The sequence below is a fragment of the Ambystoma mexicanum genome, chromosome 5q (assembly GCF_040938575.1).
Source record: "Ambystoma mexicanum isolate Mex_15411 chromosome 5q, UKY_AmexF1_1, whole genome shotgun sequence".
In the NCBI taxonomy this organism is placed as follows: domain Eukaryota; kingdom Metazoa; phylum Chordata; class Amphibia; order Caudata; family Ambystomatidae; genus Ambystoma; species Ambystoma mexicanum.
In genome coordinates, this window is record NC_090933.1 from 683,890,309 (window position 1) to 683,912,285 (window position 21,977).

General features: G+C 52.2%; 1 protein-coding gene across 2 annotated transcripts in view; it reads right to left on the bottom strand.

The window, feature by feature from the left end:
• Positions 1-21,977, bottom strand: part of PPP1R42 (protein phosphatase 1 regulatory subunit 42) — a 1,058,014-nt gene that overhangs the window by 344,342 nt on the left and 691,695 nt on the right. For both annotated transcript variants that reach the window (XM_069621142.1, XM_069621141.1), the window contains one exon: positions 14,041-14,179. In XM_069621142.1, the coding sequence (XP_069477243.1) occupies positions 14,041-14,179 (139 nt within the window). The remainder of the gene's footprint in view (positions 1-14,040; positions 14,180-21,977) is intronic.

Here is a 21,977-nt window from a genome sequence, read left to right on the forward strand (position 1 = left end):
TTGATGTAGGATACTAGCAGACATAGTCGCCTGAAGTCGAGGAAGTTCGACATTCGGTTTGAAGTGATTCAAGTCTTCGCCAGTTGCAGGACTTTGTGTGGAGTTAAGAGGGACATTTCAGAGCAAGTAAAAGAGAGGAGGAGCCCAGGGACAGGAAGTGGTCATAGCTGAGCTGGGAGTGAGATGGACTACAGAGACTATGGGGATTGTAGTTTCAAAGGAAGAAAAGTCTGTTGAGACAGTATTTGTTATTGGTTTTATTAGTTTGTTGAAACTGCTGAGGACTAGTAAAATAAAGAAGTTGAAGCATAATGCTCGCCTCCTAGTCTTTAATAGAATGAATACTCCCTGCGCAGTTAGCAGGGGTAATCTTCATTGCTGTTTGCCTGTTTACTTTTGAAGACAAGAGGAGCGGAGAGGAAGAAAGGAAAGAAAAGTAGTAGGAGGGAGGAAGGAAGGGAGGGAGGGGAAAGGAAAGGAGGCGAGAGGGAGGAAGTGATGGAGGGGGGAAGGAGAGGAGATGAGAGGGAAGGAAGGGGGAAGAAAGGAAAGTAGAGTATTGGGAGAGAAGGAAGAAGGGAAGGAGGGAGAAAGGGGAGGAGGGAGGAAAAGAGGAAAGTAGAGGGAAGGAAGAAAAAGAAAAGTAAAGGAGCGGAGAAGGAGGGGGAGAAAGGAGAGGTAAGGAGAGGAAAGGGGAAAGGAGACGCGAGGCAGGGGGAGAAAGGAAAGGAGACGAGAAGATGCGGGAGAGGGAGGGAGAAAGGAGAGGGGGAAGAAGAGGAGATGAGAGGAAATGATGCCCGCCCTTACACTGCCGTATTTCCAATGCTCAGTGTATCCGTGTAGTTAGCCCAGTCGCATATGCATGAGATAAATGTAAACCTCAGGACCTAGCCTCTCATCCTGTCTTTGGCAGGAATGAGGCCACTCCCCTTGCCTGCTCTGTGATTTGGTAGTTAGCATCTCCGTATTAACTCGGGGTACTTGCCAAGTCCGTATTAACTTGGGGTACTTGCCAAGTCCGTGAAACCTGTCGTGGAGCCCTGCGCTTTTTTTGAGATAAAGGAGTTGGACACATGTGCTTGCTTCTTCACTTTGGAACCGGAGGGGTCGTTCTATCGTTTGAATGGGGAGGATCAAGATCCACCCCGATGGGCGCTACTGGGCTGATATGCAAGCAGCTGAAGTCACAGAGCAGGCGCACACCCACCAACTCCGACATGGCATCCCGCCAGAGTGGATCACGTTCTGACTAAATAATTAAGACATGCGTGGCGGCTTCTAGCATACACTCTGCCCGGGGCTTCCACAAGGAATGCAACTCGACGTACGAACGCACTCAAAGACGTCTTCCGAGCGGAATTCAGACCATAGCACAACACACATCTGCTTTCAAGTATAATGGCGAAAAGAAACAAAAATGTTTCAGGGAGACCGTCTGCATTGTGCAACCTGGGAGGTAACCGACGGGCTGCCGCGCCCAACGAACGAGGGCCCCTCTGCGGGGGCCCCCCTTAGTGCCGACTGCCTCACGAGGCACGGTGGTGGGAGGAGTCGCAAGGGGAGGGGGGGGCATGAGCCAAGCACGACACCACCCTGGAGGGGGGTGGGGGGTTGGGTGACGTCATCTCCCGCGCACCCATTCGCGCCATAAATACACCTGGACAAGGGTCGCGTGGTCTATCCTTGTCGGCTCCTCGCCAACGTTGCAGCTGTTTTCGTGCCTCGACGAGGAAGGAAGCAGTCCTGGTCGAGTCGTTCCGGTGGTTCCAGTGGGTTACAGTGAAGGAGTGTCCAGTTCCAGGAGGAAGTGAGGAGGTAAATAATTTGGCGTTTGGGGTGTTTTGCAGTTGGGGGATGCCCGGTTGCGGAGGGCTTCACGGGGGCGGAAGTTCAGGGGGACTAGGCCGGGAGAGTAGTTAAGCACGCAGGGGGGGGGGTGTTTACAGTGGGATCGCTCAGGGGGAAAGGGGGGTGTTGTCATTATTGGATGTATGTCGGTTTAGTGTGGCAGTAAGGTAGACGCTTTCCTGTTTGACGTTAATTTAATGGTTAAGTGGGGAAATGTTTTGTGGCTGGTGGCTTCGTTGGTTTTGCTACGTTGGGGATCAACCGATACGTGCAGTTATGCGGGTTACATGAAGTCAATTGCTTAGTGGGTCGTGGGAGGCGCGTTGTAATTGATGGGAAAGTAAACGGCAGAGGTGGAAACAGAGGCTAGTGAGGGCACAAGGGTTGCCGTCGTGTAAGTTTTAGTGCGGGTGGGGGAAAACATTTGGTGCGCTCCAGGGCGAAGGGGTGGGTCTTTTGGCTGGGTGACTAACATGTGCATATGGGCCACAGGAGGGAGGGAAAATGCGTTACCCCTTCGTGGGTTGGGTAAGTGTTTATATGTAATCAGCACCATGTAAGGGGCACCATGGGGCGTCAAGGCTAATGGCGGGCCTGTATGGGCACCAGGGTCCACTGGTTTGTGTCTGACCGGGGCAAGGGCAATGCAATGGGAGGTTAGGATTGTCAGGTCAGCAAGCGGAGCGCAACCCGCTCGGGGGCTTTTCAAGAGGGTCAATTTGGCGCGCCTTCGCAGACACAGAAGGGGTTCGTAGCGGGGGCGAAGGGTAGTGGGCGCGAACCCTCGCTCGCATTGGGGCCGTGGACCGGGGGTAAAGGGAGGCAAGGGGGTAATCAATGTACTTGTAATGGGATGGAAAGGGACTGCTTGACTACCTCGGGCGTGGGGTAGGCGTCTTGGCATTCTGGGAAAATGAAGTTGTATTTAAGTACGCGAGAGTTTCGCTTTTGGATTCAGGAATGGCATTGTTTTGGGCTTTTGGGCTTTTGGAAGTTTGGGACCACGCTGTGGCATGGAGGTTGCTACATCGGGATGTGGCATGTTCAGTGCTCAGAATGCGATGCTTGCCAAGGCTTGGTTTGGGGTCATCGTTTGGGGTATGCCATTTGTTTACGCGCGCACATGTGGCCGCTGGGGTGCGGTGCGTGGGCCGTTTCATGCCGAAAGTCGGCATACCGTGTTGTTGCTGCGTGGAGTCAAGTTGGTGCGCTCCGCAATAGGGCTAAAGGAGGGGGGGGTCAAGGAGTTGGGGCAAGGCGAAGGGGTAGTGGGCAATGTATAGAAATGTATGCATAGTATATGGTTTAAGAAAGGGAGTTGCTTGAATGCGTCAGGGTATTGGGAAGGCGTGTTAGCCACCCGTTAAGAAGGAATGGGCAGCAAACTCGGGACGTTACGGGCCTAGTGCTTTTGAATGTGCAATTTGGGTAAGGCTTTGGAGTTGGTGGCATTGTGGGGGGGGGAATGCTGCAGTAGCAGGCATGGCCGACTTGGTTTGGGAAATGTGGGGACGTTTAGACGTGCAACCCCGGGACGGTGCAGGGCTGGTGGGTGTAACGAGATGTTTGGGGAATGCCCGGGGTTGTTGGCATCGTTTTGAGGTGGCCTCGCTTTGCATGTCCGAAATGCCCGATGTTGCCGGGATTGCTTTGGGGGGCTCGTATTTATCAGGCGTGACACGTGGTGGGTCACTTGTGGTTGCTGGGCATGCCGTGCGCGGTAGCCACTTGTCGGAATTCGGCAAATGGCTGTATTGTGGGGAGGAGGGCCTGGAGTATGGAGCATTGCTAGGGGCAGCAGGGCTTTTTTGGGCGGGTGGGAACACGATGATCCCGGGTTATGGGCAACTAAGGGGCAACAGAGGGTCTGGGTCGCCGCATGGGCAATGGCGGCTGTCTGCGAAACGGGGGGCATTGACTAGAGTGATGGGTGCGGCAGAGGGGCCACACGGGGAATGGGGAGTGGAGGCTGGCGGCATGACACAGGGTGGGTAGAGGCGGGGAATTGTGTCCTGCGGGTGGTTTGGGCCGTGGTTTTTGTGGGTGTCGTGCAAGGGGGGGATGCGGTGCATTGACTTTGTGTCGTTATGGGGTGTTACAGGGCGAAGATTGCCAAAAGGCGTAAGGTTTGGGGGTAAAGGGGGGTGGTTGCGTCCTGCGGTGTGTCCAGGGAAGGCGTTGTGTTAATTCTGTGGATTGCTTGTGGGCATTGCAGCCGGGGGGTTGGGGCGCAATGGCACGCGACGTGCGCTGGGGCATGGGGGTTGCAGCCTTGGGACTTTGCATGTCCAGTGCTCGGGGTGCGCAGCTTGGGAGGGCTTGGTTGGGGTGGCGGCGTGGTGAGTGTGCTCTTGTCTGCTGGGGCACTTGCGGCTGCAGGGGGTGCGGCGCGTTGGTCGCTGCATGCCGAGATGCGGCGGACCGTGTTGTTGTTGGGGGAGTCGGGAATGGTGCGCTCCGCAGCATGGTCAGGGGAATGGAGGGACAAGGGGTTGGGGCGGGGCGAAGGGGTGTTGGGGCAAGGAGTGTTGCGGGGTGCATCCCTCTTTTGTTTGGGGCGTGCACCATTCATTTACGGGTGGGCCTTTTGGAGTGGGATTCAAGGTGGGCATGCGTGGACAGGCGTGGTCCCGCGATGTGATTCGGGCAGCTCTGGTCCCCTGTCTGCGTTGCTGTGAGCCGTGACCCAGTGGCTGGGGTGGTATCTGACTGTGGTTTGATTGGGTGCAAGCGAGGCATGGGTTTTGCAGCGAGTGCTGTGGGACGCCCTTTGGAGGTGTTCGGGTTGGAGTGGAGCGCAATTCTGGCCAGGATGAGGAAGTGCATGGGACTTGAGCATGTCGGGGTCCACGTTTCTTGGCAAGTAGTATCGCCTTGGGTCGGTGGCGGGTTCGGGCGCTCCCGCTGCCGTTGCATGGGGAGATCTCGGGCGGGGCGGTCCATGCCCCCCCCTCGGTGCTGGGCGTTTGCTCGCGTTCTGCTCGGCAGCAGGGAGGGGCTCTGCCGTGCTGGGCGCACACACACGAGTTGGCGCTTCGTGTCCGAGGGCGCGCGGGGGGGCGCATGCAGCGGTGCAGTTTTGGTGCAAAAAGGGCGCATGATTCGGGGAATGGGGCACATTGTTAGCTGCAGTTATGGAATACAGCACATCCGTTGGTGCAGTGGTGAAACGCGTCCCAGGTGGCTGTTTGAGAGATCACAGGATTTTGGTGCAGTTTTGGTGCAGTTATAGAGCAAAGTAGCACACCATGTTGTGCAGTTTAAAATCAAATTCCTGGATGGGACCGGGAGATATACATTTGGTGGAGATTTATTGGGGCATGGGCAAACGGGGTAGGAAAGGTGGCTTGACGGGGGGGGTTACACAAGGTAGAGGGGCGGGGTCGCTCAGTTTTGGGCAGCCAGGGTCTGAACTGCGGGCGAGCAGGTAGTGAAGGGTCAGCTCACCAACAGGGCAGGCCTTTCAAAGGGGCAATGTAACGGTTGGCCTTCCCATAGCTCATTGCAATTTCTTCCACCCCTCAGGAAACACAGGGCGGAGGAGGGTTCCTGAACCAGGCCAATCGGAGTCAAAAGGGTCGGTCTTGGAATCAAAGGTAATGGGGCCACAAAGCGTTCACGGCAGGCAACGGAAGCAGCCAAGGGAAAGCGGGGTAGGGTGGGCGGTAATTTCTCGTTCTTCCGTCTCGATGTGACAACTTTATATTTCCTACAGGTCGGCATGTTCCACTCGCAAGGCCCTGATATGGAGATAATCGCAGACACGCAACTAGACGAAGGGACAGTCGAGGTGGAGACAGCCATTTCGCCAGCACAGGGACAGACCATGAACGCCGAGGCTTGGGCCACATTCTCAGTGCTTGAAAAATCCGTAGGGTGGGAAGCGGCGATGATCAAGATGGGGGCCCCCCAGCCGTCCGGCGACACGATTACCACGCAAGCAAGCATCTCACCGTCCCCTAATAACAGCTCCGACTCTCAGTCTTCCTCTGGACTGGGGGAGTGAATAAGCTCACGCAAGAGACAAGCGAAAATGAGCGGGTGCCCCAGGGGTAGAAAGACCAAGAAGGAACTGGAGGAGGACTTGGCCGCACTGACTGCCTTAGTGGCGGAAGGAAGAGACAGGGAGGCGTCAACATCACCGGCGGGTGATCGCCTCAACAGATCTGCGCTCCCTGCCCCTATTTGCGAGGCCCAGGAGGATACTGGGCCGAGCAGGCGGTTTGGGGCTCCGCTGGCAAAGCGACGCACCTTTGAGGGGGAGTTGGACTGGGGAGAAAAAAAGGACATTATAATGGATGTGTTGTGCGGGGGAAATGCCCTGGCACAGGGGAAGGAGACAACCAGGGAGGAAGGGGCAACAGGCCCCAGCAGGGTGTGGGCAGCCGGGGAGAAAACCACAGCCAAAAACGTTGGCGCCGGGGCTGCGCGGAGCGAAGGGAACAGGTCAGAGGGGACCAGCGAAGTGCGAGCACCCGGTAGAGCACACCGCCTCTCCAGGTAAGGCAGCTGAAGGGCTTCCGGCAATCACGGAAAATAATTATCTATCTTGGCACATACCTGACTGTGTGCAAAAGGAGATTGTGAAAGGAAGGTTCATAGACACCTTTTCACTATTAGAACATGAAACCAAAGGTTACGACACCCTGCAGGCTAGTGGGAGCAGAGAGGTGGTGAAAGCGAGGAAGAGGGTGAGGCCCGAGGAGAATTTGCAAAATTGGGTGGCGGGTTTCAGAATCTTGGCGCAAATCATAGTACAATCCAAGCCCGAGCAAGGGCCAGCGCTATACAATTATAGCCAGTGCGTAATTGAGGAGCACAGGAAGTGGGGAGGTACAGCATGGCTTTTGAGGGACCAGAGGTTTAGGAAGAGAATGGAGATTGACCCCAAGCTAAAATGGGAACACAAACTGGTGGAGGATTGGTTGGATCCGAGGCCGGTTTCAGCAGACAGCCTTATCACAAGGGGTCCCAGCATTGCAGGGCAAGCTTTGGATGTCACGCGCACAGCCCAGCAGGCGTTGCCAGCCACACCAAGGATAGAGCGTAAGGAGCTTCTACAGGCGGAGCCCCCCGCAGGGAATGGTGGGGTGAGGGGGATGCAAAGCGCACAGCCAGGGAATTTCAGAGGAAGAAGAGGGGGTGCGGGCACGCAGGGGCCGGCGCGCCCCTCCCACCCGTGCAGAAACTTTAATGAAGGGCACTGCAATTGATTGCCCAATTGCCGTTTCAGGCACGAGTGTTCCAGTTGCGGCAGCTTGGCCCACGCTGCCAAATTTTGCAGGTCACTGGGACCTGGCCCTAATACCTGGCTGCACAAAGATGGAGGGGTACCCAACATGTAACTACTTGAGCAGCCACGAGACTGCATGTGATTCACCTGTTCATGCCATTGTGTGTACACTAATAAAATGTATCTCTCTTTAAGGTAGCACAGCTCGTGTTTCGTCTGACTTGCGGGAGCACAACGCGTACCTAAGCACCGGCGCATGGGGGCCCCGGCACAATGGTAATAACCGTCAATGGAGGGGCATGACAGGTGTTGGCGGCCACACGGCAAGGGGCGGAGGTCAGGGGAGGAACCTGTCATTGGGTGGCAGGCGCCTCTTAGGGGGGGCAACGGCATACATTGCCCAGAATGGGGGGGAACTTGCCCTAAAGGGGCCATCACCTATTGTACTACCGAAACTCCTGCCCTGGTTAGCCCGCTACCCCGCAGTACGGAGAGGAACATCTTATAAAAGGGTTTCACTTGGGGTTTTGCAATTCCGTATGAAGGGCCCCTGATGCCACGCTCAGCAGAAAACTCAAAGTCAGCTAAGGCTCACCCCGAGGTGGTTCGGGACAAGATAATGAAAGAGCTAGGTTTGGGTAGGGTGGCAGGCCCGTACGTGCTCCCCCCCCGGACAACCTCATAGTGTCACCCCTGGGTGTGGTGCCTAAGAAAGAGCAAGGTAAATATTGCCTAATACACAACTTATCGCACCCCAAGGGCAACTCAGTGAATGATTGGCTGGACGAAAAGGTATGCGTGGTGTCATATGCGTCCTTTGACCAAGCGGTAGAAGGGGCTAGGAGGTTGGGGAGAGGCGCACTGCTGGCCAAAGTGGACATTGAGGCGGCATTTAGATTGCTCCCGGTCCACCCAGATAGTTTTCACCTGTTGGGGTTCCAGTTTGAAGGTGGTATTTATGTGGACAAATGCATGCCGATGGGATGCAGCATATCCTGTGCCTACTTCAAAACATTCAGCACATTCCTGGAATGGGCAGTACACGTGTTGGAGAGCAGGGGGGTCAAAACCCATTATTTGGACGATTTCTTGTTCATTGGGGAGCGGGGCACAGACATTTGCAGCTCCTTATTAAACAGATTCATCGGTTTAGCCACAGAACTAGGGGTTCCGTTGGCCGCAGGAAAGACGGAAGGCCCCTGCACCCGCCTGACCTCCCTGGGTATAGAGATCGACACTATGGAGGGTCTATGCAGGCTGCCTCAGGAGAAGGTAGCTGAATGCATTGCCCACATAGATACAGTGTTGAGCTGCCACAGGGTCTCTTTGAAGGATATCCAGTCTCTGATTGGTAGGTTGAATTTTGCAGGAAGGGTTATCCCGTTGGGGCGGGTCTTCGCTAGGTGGTTAACAGCGGCGGGGCTCCAAAGGTTGGCACAGGATACGCTTGGGCGCGGGGATAAAGGACGATCTGCGCATGTGGAAGGGTTTCCTGACAGACTTTAATGGGGTGCGCTTGTGGAGGACCCCCTGGGTTTCATGCAACGAGCTCCAGCTATTCACGGACGCGAGTGGCAGACACGGGTTTGGGGTGATTCTGGGGGCTCAATGGTGTAGGGCGGATTGGCCGAGCGCTTGAGGCAAGAAGGGTTGGTGCAGAAACATCAATGTACTGGAACTATTTCCTATTATAGTGGCCCTGCATCTCTGGCCGGGTGAATTAGCCAACAAGCGCTTAACCGTATGGTCGGACAACATGGCTGTGGTGGTGGGTATAAATACACAGGGGGCCCATTGCCCATCCACCCTGAGCCTGCTGCGCCATCTGGTGAACATAGGGCTGAGGATTAACACAGAGTTGGGGCACGCCACATCCCTGGTGTCCTTAACATTGCTGCGGATGCACTTTCTCGTTCGCAGATGGGTCGATTCCGGAAAGCACATCCAGGGGCGAACAAGGACATGGTACCGTTCAACAGCGAGTGGTGGAGCCTAGTGACCTGGAAATGGGTATGAGGGCATTAGCAGCCAGGGCACTTTCGGGGGGGTCAAGGGAGAGATACAACAGGGGTTTTGAGACCTTTTTGAAGATCACGGGGGACTGGGACAACGACCTCGGGGAAGCCAAGGTTCAACAATTCATACTATGGGCCAGGAAGAATCACAAGTCCAAATCTTGGCACGCAGGGCATTTATGCTCTATCGCCTTCCATAGCCAGCTAGCGGGTGGCAGCGACCCAACCAAGGGCTTCCTAGTCAGGGCAGCACTGAGAGGCTGGGACAGGGAGGAACCCCCTAGCAGGGATGATAGACGTCCTATCCATTTCGAACAGTTGAAACAAATGCTCACTCGTGTCAACCTAATATGCTACTCCCAGTACGAGTGTACTCTCTTCAGAGCTTGCTTCACTTTAGCCTTCTTTGGAGCCCTACGCCCCAGTGAATTGATCGCCCGCTCAAAGCACGATCGGGAATTCAAGGCATTGCGGAGGAGTGATATAAGAATCTCGGAGGGAGAACTGAGGGTGAAGATAAGGAGCTCAAAAACTGACCAGCGGGGAGCTGGAAGAAACCTGGTGCTGGGGTGTTTGGGGGTAGAGGAACACTGCCCTGTCATGACCATGGGTGCATTCTTGGGGGCCAGAAAAGGGGGCCTGGGTTACTTGTTCATACACGAGGAGGGCTGCCCCCTCACGCAATTCCAATTCAGGAAGGTAATGGCTTCGGCTCTCGCAGGCATTAGAGGCATCAACGGGCACTACACGCCTCACTCTTTCCGAATAGGGGCGGCTACAACAGCATTCCAGGAAGGACTGGGGGAGGTGAGCATAAAGAGGATTGGGAGGTGGCAATCAGACAAGTACAAACTCTACATAAGGCCTGAAGGTTTGTAGGATTGGCAGCACCGAGGGGGGAAAGGGGGGGGGGCTAGGGAAGCCTGGGGCGGCGCAAGGACGCGACAATTCACCAACCCGCAACATTATCTCTCCACAGATCGCAAGTCGGTGTGGGTCATCGGCCACTCATTCGTGGCGCGGGCAGCAAGGGGTGTGGAGAAGGAATACAATGGTATGCTTATAGGTTTCGTGCAGACTCAAATGTACTGGGTATCCAAAGGAGGGATGAGATGGGACGATTTGTGGGGGGTGCTGGATGATTGCAGATGGTGCTACGGCCGCCCGGACATAATAGTGATCCACTTGGGGGGAAACGACCTGGTGGCCAGGGGGAGAAGGGGGTTATTGGCGGGGATGAGGGCCGGGCTCACCCAAATTGGGAACAGTTTCCGGGGCACGACATTGGCATGCTCTGAGATCATACCCAGGCAGACTTGGAGGGGGGCACATTCCCAGGGAGGCATTGAGGAATCCAGGCGAAAACTGAATGTAAAACTGGGGAAATTCCTAATCAGCAGGGGCTTTGGATGGGTCAAGCATGCCTTGATCAGTTTGAAAACTCTGGGTTGCTTTGGGGAGGACAAGGTGCACTTATCAGAAGTGGGGGTAAGGGTGATGGTGTACAACTTAAAGGATGCCCTGTAGGGGATGGGCTGTAGATGAACTGCCGGGGGAGGCCAGCAGGGGGGGCAAGGGTGGGTGTCTATTTGGGCTTTGTCAAACGAAGGAAAGCCTTTAGGGGCCTGAAACGCTCCCCCCCCCTTATCTTGGTGGGGGGGGGGCCTCCGGTAAGGATACGGAACGGTCAAGGGAAGACCTCATTCGGCACGCCGCTGCCAGGTCAGTTGGCCCTCCTGAAATGGAGCCCGGAGCAAGCAGCAAACAGTCAGGAGGAGCACCAGCAGGGAAGGCCGCGGCACAATTCATCACGCCACCGGTTATAGCCGGAGGGCCTGCGTGCCTGCTGCGGACTGAATGAATGGGGTGAAAGGTACGGGTTGGGAGTATAATTGGGGATTCCTGCGCTAAAGGCGACCAGGTGCATGAGGGGGAACTCACTGCGGCCGGTGGCCCGCTGTGAGTCGTGGCAGTGACACTGGTCGCAGCGACTGGTCTCTGGCAGACAAGCCCAGCGGATGTTACCTGGTGTTCCCGTTAGAAAGTACTGGCGGATACCACAAGGAGAACTGCACAGCCATCAGTTCATTAAGAACGGCGCCCAGGAGTATTAGACTCAGGGGAGGCCCACGTTAATGGGGAGGGTTAGGGGGCTTGGAAGACCTTTCCAACTCCAAAGTGGGTGGGGTAAATGGGAAGTGCATCGTTGGAAACTGAAAATTGGAAAGCAACAATGAAGTCAGCAAGGGGGGGGGAATTGAAAGTTTGCACTGTAAACGGGGATCTGGCAAGTACGTTGGTAACTGAGGGGAAGGGGGGCCCCTGGGAGATTGGGGGAGGATCAGGGGGGGTTCTAGAGAAGGGGGCCCTTTGTGATTGGCAGCTTAAGGAGATCAAAAGAAACTTGGGGGATGGAGGGCTTTGAAGTGTGGGAGGTAGGGGCCAGGAGGAGCAGGGGGGATAGTTGGGGAGGACCCCTCTTTAGCGAAAGGCAGGGGAAGATGATGGGGATAAGAAGGAGGCTGGGCTCCGGGGGATAGGTAGCGCTTGATGGATGGGGCTCTAGAGAACAGGAGGGTGCGACGGGGGCCGGAGGGTATGGGACAACTAAGGCGGGGAGAGCTAGGGCAGATAGGGGTCTTGGCGGAAGGGGGGAGAGGGGCTCCCTGGCAGGATGGGCTGGAGGAAGACCTGTTTGGGGTAAGATAATTAACCATGAGTAACAAGCCAACCCTGGGAAACGGGAAGAGGGAATCCAGGGAAAAGGGAGCAAATGGGGAAAAGGAGACCGGAACGCATCCTTTAGAAGGAGCCTAAGCGGAAATGGAGAATGGAAAGAAAGTAAAGCACAGAATAAGATTGCACTTAAATAGCGTTGGGGAAAGAAAATGAAAAGAAAAATTGCAAAAATAAAGAAATGGCCAAATGGTAGAGAGGGACTGCTGAGGAAGGGACTGGGCGCCCGCGTCGGGTCCCCCAAGGACCCGGAGGGGCGGGGGGGGGGGAAGTTGCTTGCTCTCAGCGCAGAATCCTGAGTGTAAACGGAACACCTGTAAGCTAACTCCTGACTTTATGTGTAATAAAGTTTGCTGTGGCAATTTTCTCCCACTCATACTACTGGTCTCTGCCTATCATTGGGGTTGATGGGGGTGGGATGCTTTGGGAGGAGGGTAGCTGGGCAGGAGTGAGAGTCGGAATGTGGAATGGAGCTGGGGGGGCATTGGGAGCAACAAGGGCTGCCACCATGCCACCCCACTGAGGGTGTCGGCGCTACGACGGGCTCCCGTGCCCTACGATGGAGGGCCCCTCGGCGGGGGCCCCCCTTAGTGCCGACTGCCTCACGAGGCACGATGGTGGGAGGAGTCACAAGGGGAGGGGGGGTGTGAGCCAAGCACGACTCCACCCTGGAGGGGGGAGAGGGGGAGGGGGGGGTGACGTCATCTCCCGCGCGCCCATTCGCGCCATAAATACACCTGGACAAGGGTCACGGGGTCTCTCCTTGTCGGCTCCTCGCCAACGTTGCCCTCCCGCCCGCCCTTTACAATGTTGTACTGATGTGTGATGTTTTCACTTACAGACAAGCCCAGCGGATGTTACCTGGTGTTCCCGTTAGAAAGTACTGGCGGATACCACAAGGGGAACTGCACAGCCATCAGTTTATTAAGAACGGCGCCCAGGAGTATTAGACTCAGGGGAGGCCCACGTTAATGGGGAGGGTTAGGGGGCTTGGAAGACCTTTCCAACTCCAAAGTGGGTGGGGGAAATGGGAAGTGCATCGTTGAAAACTGAAAATTGGAAAGCAACAATGAAGTCAGCAAGGAGGGCGGGGGGGAATTGAAAGTTTGCACTGTAAAAGGGGATCCGGCAAGTACGTTGCTAACTGAGGGGAAGGGGGGCCCCTGGGAGATTGGGGGAGGGTAAGGGGGGGGGGTTCTAGACAAGGGGGCCCTTTGTGATTGGCAGCTTAAGGAGATCAAAAGAAACTTGGGGGGGGGCTTTGGAGTGCGGGGGTAGGTGCCAGGAGGAGCAGGGGGGATAGTTGGGGAGGACCCCTCTTTAGCGAAAGGCAGGGGAAGATGATGGGGATAAGAAGGAGGCTAGGCTCTGGGGGATAGGTAGCGCTTGATGGATGGGGCTCTAGAGAACAGGAAGGCGCGACGGGGGCCGGAGGGTATGGGACAACTAAGGCGGGGAGAGCTAGGGCAGATAGGGGTCTTGGCGGAAGGGGGGAGAGGGGCTCCCTGGCAGGATGGGCTGGAGGAAGACCTGTTTGGGGAAAGATAATTAACAATGAGTAACAAGCCAACCCTGGGAAACGGGAAGAGGGAATCCAGGGGAAAGGGAGCAAATGGGGAAAAGGAGACCGGAACGCATCCTTTAGAAGGAGCCTAAGCGGAAATGGAGAATGGAAAGAAAGTAAAGCACAGAATAAGATTGCACTTAAATAGCGTTGGGGAAAGAAAATGAAAAGAAAAATTGCAAAAATAAAGAAATGGCCAAAGGGTAGAGAGGGACTGCTGAGGAAGGGACTGGGCGCCCGCGTCGGGTCCCCCAAGGACCCGCAGGGTCGGGGGGGAAAGTTGCTTGCTCTCAGTGCAGAATCCTGAGGGTAAACGGAACACCTGTAAGCTAACTCCTGACTTTATGTGTAATAAAGTTTGCTGTGGCAATTTTCTCCCACTCATACTACTGGTCTCTGCCTATCATTGGGGTTGATGGGGGTTGGGATGCTTTGGGAGGAGGGTAGCTGGGCAGGAGTGAGTCGGAATGTGAAATGAGAGCTGGGGGGGGCATTGGGAGCAACAAGGGCTGCCACCGTGCCACCCCACTGAGGGTGTCGGCGCTAAGGAGAACGTCACAGCATCTTGTTTGATATTTGCAATAACAGACTCCGCCAACGGCGTTGCTTGCCAGATGCCAGGTAACGCAGCATGCTCTTACCGCCAGGGAGTGCAGGGTTCTTGGATCAAACAGAAGCTTTTCGCCCGGAGGCAGGCGCTGGCTCTCCATGTGCAGCTCGCGCAGTTCTTCGCACCCTTCCAGCCCTTCTACCACGGTGATGCAGTTGCCGCTCAAATAGCTGTGGGTAAAGCACAGGCACGTCAGAAAGGGAACTTCCAGGTGTGACTCAACTAAACGGCGCAATAGAACGTGCTGTGGGGCAAACTCAGTGCAGCAGCCCGTCGAAATGTTAATAGTGGGTAGATAGGTGCAAATAGGCTTCGCCCACAGCCGGATAACCAAATATAACACATGAAATATACACCAAAATCCATGCGCGTGTCCTCAAATAATCAATGGCTAATTAGAATTTAGCTAAAATTGTGTAGACATGGATTTAATTGGTCCGCTCCACAGTAGCCTGTGATGTGGACAAATCAGTGATGTGTGTATTCGTTAGTAAGTTACTTCTTGTGATTAGTAAGGAAACTAGAATCACTTATAGTCCTGAGTTGTGACTGGATTCTAATATGCAATGCCCAGGTATCGCATTTCATGTGTGAATGCCCACATGCCAACACTTGTTTCGACCTTTCTAATGGTCTTTGTCAAGGCTGGGCTAACAAAATTAAAATGTTGATAATACATGACCAAATTACACACAATACATATCGTGTGGGTGTTTGGTAAACATAGATTCACATTCCAAAGAAACAAAAAGGGAAAGGAATAATTGCCAATGGCACAAATATGTGATCCGGATTAGGGAGGGGAAAGAGAGACAAGAGAAAAACAGAACACATGTTTTTTAGTAATGTCAAAACATAAACGGAGACATGTTTCTGATCACACATTCTGCAACCTTTGACTAGCCAGATGTTTGGAGCTGTAACTCCCATCAGCCCTAGTCAGCATAGACAACACTGAGGGATCATTTGAATGGTAAACATCTGGAACGCAGTAGGTTGCAGACCCTAAGGTGCACTGACCAATCCTGGATAAGATGTTAAGCTTGGTGCAGCTGCTAAAGGAAACATTCTTGGGGCAAAATCTACAAATTAACATGTGCCCAGTGCTTTGCGTATTTGTGTTGTTGTAAGATGTAGATAAGGATCAGTCCATGCCACAAACTAAACAAATTCCCAGCACAGGGAGAAAAAGTACGCCTTCAACAGAGTCCCCTTGGGTCCCATTAGACAGGTATCATTTGCACAAGGCACGGTCATGGATTATCACAAATTATGACAACTAGCTGTACCTGGCATTTCACACATTGACCTAGCATTCTCGCTATATCTCTCTAGCTGCGCACTCTTCCTCTCCCTGTCTATGCCACTCTTGCTTTGTCGATGTCTGTGTGGATAAATCGTGTTATTTTATTTCCTTTGAATGGGCGCATCACATTTGATGCAGTCTTGAAGTGCAAGGCCTGTCTGTGTAGAGGCAAATTGTGTCCCCTCCTCCCCCCCGGGTAGCATCCAGACCACTATCTGTGAAGAGAAAAGGAAAGTGGACCAAGGAGAGTGGGCGGAAGGTGAAAAGCCAGGGAGACAAAAACAGCATGCTGCTGCTGTCTGGCACCTTAGGCACAGGCTTTGAGGCCTTCCTGCATTGCCTAGGTGTATTCAAGTCATGCACAAAGAAGCCGGAAAACACATACACTTCCACTTACTCCCAGGAACGCAAATGGCCACAAACTGCCAGGTTCTATAGACAGGAAAGCAGCCAGGAACCATAGACGCTCTTAAATCAGTGTGGCCTTTGGTCCGTGGCTCCACTGGGATCAATGATCTGGACCATGATGCCTAGACATTCTGGATGTCTACTAGGAATTGTATGGGGGTGGTAATGTAGTGTGGGAGGTTGGGTTGCTCTTGGCTTGACGCTGCAGAATCCAGCCTCGTCTCTCCTTCCCAAAGTGGGCTGCAGTTACTTTGTCCTGTTTACAGAGGGTATAAGGGTAATCCTAAAATCAGAAGGGTTGCAAATCTTCCTTTTTGGAGCTCTATATCTTGCAATGTAACCTTTACCTGAACCGGGTGCTGCTGACGTGAATTATTATATTATTTGGGGGGCTATGGACTGCTAGATGGGCTGCCAGAGGTTAAGATACATTTTAAAACTTCCAGCTGTCAACTGTTTTGTTTTGCTATAGTCACCCAAAGTGATTACAGGCGAAGGTTGCACCTCACTGATGACGTCCAATAAGTCCAAAAAAAGACTGGGGTTGCTTGCGGTCACGTGCAAAAGGGATGTGACCACACCGTTCGGGCTGGACTGCACCTTTAGGATTGGGGCCAAGCCTGATTTGCATATGGTCTTTCCCCTTCTGTTATAGCTTGGCAAGCTAAAGAAGCATGGTCTTGAGGTTAAGATTGATCTGAAGCCTTCCAGCCACCACCTCTTGTTTTGCTGATGTCACCCAAGTGTGATGGGTATGCCCAGACATGGGCCCCAAGACTGCTTGGCCTAAAGACCCAAGCTACTCCTCACTGATGACGGTAAATGGGGCTAAAACATGTTTGGTGTTGCTTGTGGTCACGTACAGAAGAGAGGTGACCACACCGTTCCAGCTTGACCTTCCCCTTTGTCGTGGGAGCAAGCCTGATTTGCATATGGTCTTTAAGTAACGACTTCGCATGGTGATGAAAAATGATCTGGAGGGCTGCCCAGAGCTATGCCAGTGGTTAAGATGTATTGTAAACCTTCGAGCTATCACCGCCTTTTTTGCTGAAATAAATCTAAGATGGACAGTCTTGGGCACTCCTATTGTACTCTTTTGAAATACTCCTAGGAGAAAGGACCATAGATGGGTTGCCTCCTGCTTTCTATAAAATCAAAGCACATTTTGGGAACATAAGAATGACGACAGATCATTAGATTTGCCAAATAGGTCTGTGATAAAAGGGTTATATGCGTGAATCAAGTACATAATGTCCACTGGACATGGTACCCATTTCATTGTTCACAACACTCATCCTAACATTAAAATATTTGTAACATTTGTAAGTGACCTGGAAAGCTAGCTCAGGGGCAACTCTTTTGTCTTGGAAACAAGACAATGCAGAGCAGCGCAGGTTCGAATCCCGCTCCAGCGCTTAGAGTCTTGTCTCCAGTACTAAGTCCGTTATAAAGAAGAAAGAACATTGAAGGAAAGAAAGCTGAACATTGATGCATATGAACTGATTTGACAAGCATCAGGACTAAGATGTGAGGAAGAAGGGGCAGTCACTTCATGGGGGATGCAGGGCTGTCCTGAGATGATTTTTCCATGGCCATGCACAAGCTCAGATCACCAGTGCACATTCTAGGAGAATTACATATACGCAATGCAACAATGCCCAGAACGAAAGTACCCAAAACATGCTGAAGTCCAGGTGTATCACCCCCCCCCCCCACCAGCACTTGTATACCCTCATCCACCAGCACCTTGATCTTATCCTGCTCTCAAATCACTAGAATGGTAAAGCGCCCGGCAAGGAGATTGCTCTGCTCACTGTTTTGCTTATGTTCAGTGTTTCTGCACAAAACCCTAACTTTTCACTTAAAAAAGACAAAAAGATCTATGGTTTTCACTTTGAACATTGCCACTGCAATATGACAGCCAATGCCTGCCAAAGGCTCTAAAAATCGAGGAGGACCAGTGAACGCCAGACTGGGCTTAAAACAATAGCTCTGACCCACACGCCAGCTTGCGGGGTGCCAAAATGGCACTTAAGCTGACGCAGTATCAATAGCTGCACAGACCATTCCCCAGGGGACAGATGCATGCTTTGACAAAACTTCAGAAATAAATAATTCAATATAGGGCTTGCCTGCGGCTGGCAGAATTAAAATAACATAATTTGACCGAAAAACAAACGGGACTGTTCTATGAGTATGTTCATCCGAGATCATTCTAATCATGCATCAATACTCAAATTAATTGAGGGAAGAGGAAAGGTTTGATCGCTTTATGACAGAGAAAATAATTCTGTCCTTCCTTACTTGGACAGGTAACCTGTTCTGTATCAGACAATCATATAATGCCTATATTACTGTAGCGTCAACGCCGAGGTCTGGCGCGGGCTTCGGTGATAAGGGAAGTACTACTGGCTTGAAGGAGGCCCATAGGGCGTCATTAAAGGTATGGTGGTAACTGTAAAAACAAGTAGTATTTGAACTAGAAGGTATGCCTGGGTATATACTGACAGTACTTTCTACGCACTGCATGCCGTAAATAGTCCATGCAATCTCAACCTGCAATTAGGTGGTATTTAAAGAAATAGGGGGCATTTCGAAGACCACTTGTTTTGACCGCTTCCATCATACCTCCACCGAGGTCCGTGGGTCTTTCACACTGTACTTGGCTCTTGGGCTGGCTACATTGGATCCCTCGCAGCCATATTTCAGTGGAGAAGCCTAGTCCGCACAGCAGTTTCCGAGCCTGGATCTGGTATGCTTTTAGGACACATGTCTTATAAACTTCCTTTTGGGGATCTTAATCACAAACCTATACAATTGAGGCTGAAAAGCATCCATCTAATTATGACACTAATTAGGGGAGGTGACAGGAAATTACTTTGGAGAAACAACATTTATTTTTTATAGGCAAAAAAGGTAGTTTGCTAAATCTGTAAATATAGCACAGAATGGACCTGCGGCACAGAGGGCAGATTGGCAAAGCCCTGGCCAAGAGGGGAGCTTTTCCAAATTTGTGCAGCAACAATTACACAGGCACATAAACAGAGTTTACAAAGGGAAAATGTTAAGCAAACAAATGCCCATACTACAGTTGGGGAGAATGTTACAGGAAAAGGAAGGGGACCTGGCAAAGCGACAATGGATGCTGAGCCAGCGAGAGGCAGAGAGTGAATCGCCCTCGGCTACCCCTCCTCCTCTTCAAACAGAGGACGAAAGAGCAGCAGCGGGAACCCAGGGATTACACCCCATGAGAGAATTAAAAGCAGCGGCAGGATACACTAATCCCACATTTGTACCTCCAGCATATAGTAAGGGGGGGGAGAGGAAAAGCAAGGTTGAACAGGCGACTAAGGCAACACAGAACACAGGCAGCGAGTGCAAAGCGCGCAGCAAGATCCAGGCGAAGTTAAAGGAAAATGACCTGGGGAAAGGGGGAAGCCTTGAGGGGCAAAAGCCAATAATACAGAATGAATGGGTAGGCGTACAAATATTACTTAAATCGGATGAGAAGGTTGAAGGAGAGACAGGGTGAAAGAGCAGGGAAGTTGCAAGTAGCAAAGACACAGAAAAGGCGAGAGAATGGGCAGAGATAGTGGAGGAAGTAGAAAGACGGTAAAGGGAAGAGAAGAAAGAGAACAAAAGGGTGCGCATAGAGAAACAGAAAGTAGAAGCACGAGAGTTAGAGGAACAGGAGGCGAGGAGACAGAAAGAGCTTGAGGGCATAGCAAAAAGAAAGACAGAAGAAGAGAGGGAAAGGCAAGTGCAAATAAATAAGGACAAGAGGAAGTTAGAAGTCAAACGACTCCTTAGGGAGCAACGAAGCAAAGAAGAGGAGGGACACTCTACAAGGGCAGCACAAGTAAAGATGGGTTTAACACATTTTAGCGATGAGGAAAAGGAGACACAGGGCAGGAGAGAATGAGACAGAAGCGGGAAAAGTAGCAGAGCTACCCGACGGATAGACAGAGATGAGATCAATCTCTCCATGAGCGGGGAACGCAGAAGTATAGGTCAATCAGGAGGAAAGCAGCAGGGAGACATGGTATTGAGGAGGCTTAGCTTTCAGGAGGACATTGAAAGTACTGATGGGGATATAGGGTCCGGCGACGATTTATTGGGGAGTGGGGACGACGAAGAAGAGACCCTCTTGCCGCCAGATAAAGACACAAGAAGTATGGGGAGACGACAAAGCCATGGACGGACTAACGGAAGACAGAGGGGGACTGCTACAGTGTCCTAAAGATATATCACTCAGCACAGGCAATATCACCTCATATGTGCAGAGGCTTAAAGATATGCCAGGGTGAAGAAAGGAGAAATGACAAGGGCATTTACCCCCAAAAAAGACATCGGGAGACAAAGTGGAGGGATAGGACTGACACAGTGCCATTATTAGAGAAGTGAGGAGGGCAACATGAATATAGATCATGGAAGATGGACAAAGATAATGTAAGATGCAAGTTACCGTCATTGACCCTGGGGATGGGAAGTGGATATATGAGCTTGAGAGAATGACAGGAACAACATTAGTGGTGGGTGACATGAAGAGTTTTCTTTCAGCAATTCCTGGGGAGGTTGCAGGTGATGTTTGACGCATGCACAGTACAGACCTCAACCCGTGGGGGGAGGCATGCACCAAGGGTTTAGAGGGAGAGGAGGAGCACCAAGGTGACGAGGGAATGGACATCAAATACAGCAAGGTCAAGAGGGATTTCAGGGGGGCTTTTAGAGACCAATGGGTCTACCACAGTGTTGGGTGTGCAGACAGATAGGGCACATATCTCGAGTGTGTAGAAACAGAGGTGGGATGCAATAGAGGTGGGATGCAACAGAATGGGGTAATGCCGCACCAACCCACATACCTGGCAGAACAGACTGACTATTATGCCCTGGATCAAGCACAGCGACAGGCACAGACCCAGGACGTGTATATGCAAGCATATCAGCCTATGACACAGGCACCACAAATGCAGGGAGCCATACAGCCATATCCACATGCACCACTGGCACAGCAGATGCAGACACATATGCAGCCACCTCAAGCAGCACAGCAGGGTGCTGGTACACCAATACTTGCAGCCTCCCTGGGATCGACTCCTATTCGGAAGTCGAGGGGGGGTGACTGTTGTGGTGGGCAACCCATTTACAGGCACAGTGATGTCATTATACCCACAATAGGACAGCCCACAGACAGACCTGAAGTGTTCAATCCTATCAGTTACACCCAACCCACAGAGGAACCACATAATGGGGTGACGATAGGTTTCAAGACATTTTCTTTCTCATGGACATTGGGGCAACTAGATCCTGTATCAGGGATGGGACATACCCAATGTCAGGCAATACCATGAATGCGCAGGGATTCTCTAGGCTGGCGGATTTGGTTCATTTTACAGACAAACTCTCGCTCTCTACAGGGGAGCATGACTTAGCTATGCCACTATTGTATTCCTGATAGACACCAGTGAACATAATGGGAAGAGACATAATGAGTAAGCTCAATATGACCATCTCATTTACAGACAAAAGATAGTGTGTTCAACACCAGGAATTCATTACATGAATGTGAGAGAGCTTATTCAGGTGTATTGTGGGCCCATGGCACAGAGGGGGGTGCCAGCAGACATTGACCTGTTCCATTATGGAGTGGAGGTATTGATAGTATGGCTTCCAGGGATTCGGAAAAGATTATGGCAATTACCCAACAAGTACATATTCAGGCCAGAAGGTCCATTAGATCAGCATGAGGGGAAAGTGGTTCCAATAGAACTCGAGACAGTAATAGTGGGGGAAGACAGCATACATTACATAGGACAGATGGCACAGGACAGTCCTGGAGGATAGTGACTGCAGTGGGGGAAGGGTACAGGTTGACTGACGTGATTGACGAAGAACTGTTCCAGGACAATCAATCAGATCACGAATTGGTGGTTGACATCAGCATTCCAGATTGGGTGAGAATACACTATAGGGAAGTACCACAGAGAATGGCTATGTTGCAGAAAGTACCACCAACATTTCTCAAGGAAGACTTGGGAAGGGTACCCAGCATTTTATGGACCACAAGTCCCTATGACGTAGGACTACTGAAAGGGATAGGGGCAGTAAAGATAAAGCTTAAACCAGGAGCAATTTTACCAAGGGCAAAACAGTATCTCTTATCAAGAGAGGCAGATGAGGGAATCTATGAGACAATTGCAGCATTAGTGAAACAGGGCATTCTAGTACCATCAGAATCGCAGTGAAATACCGCA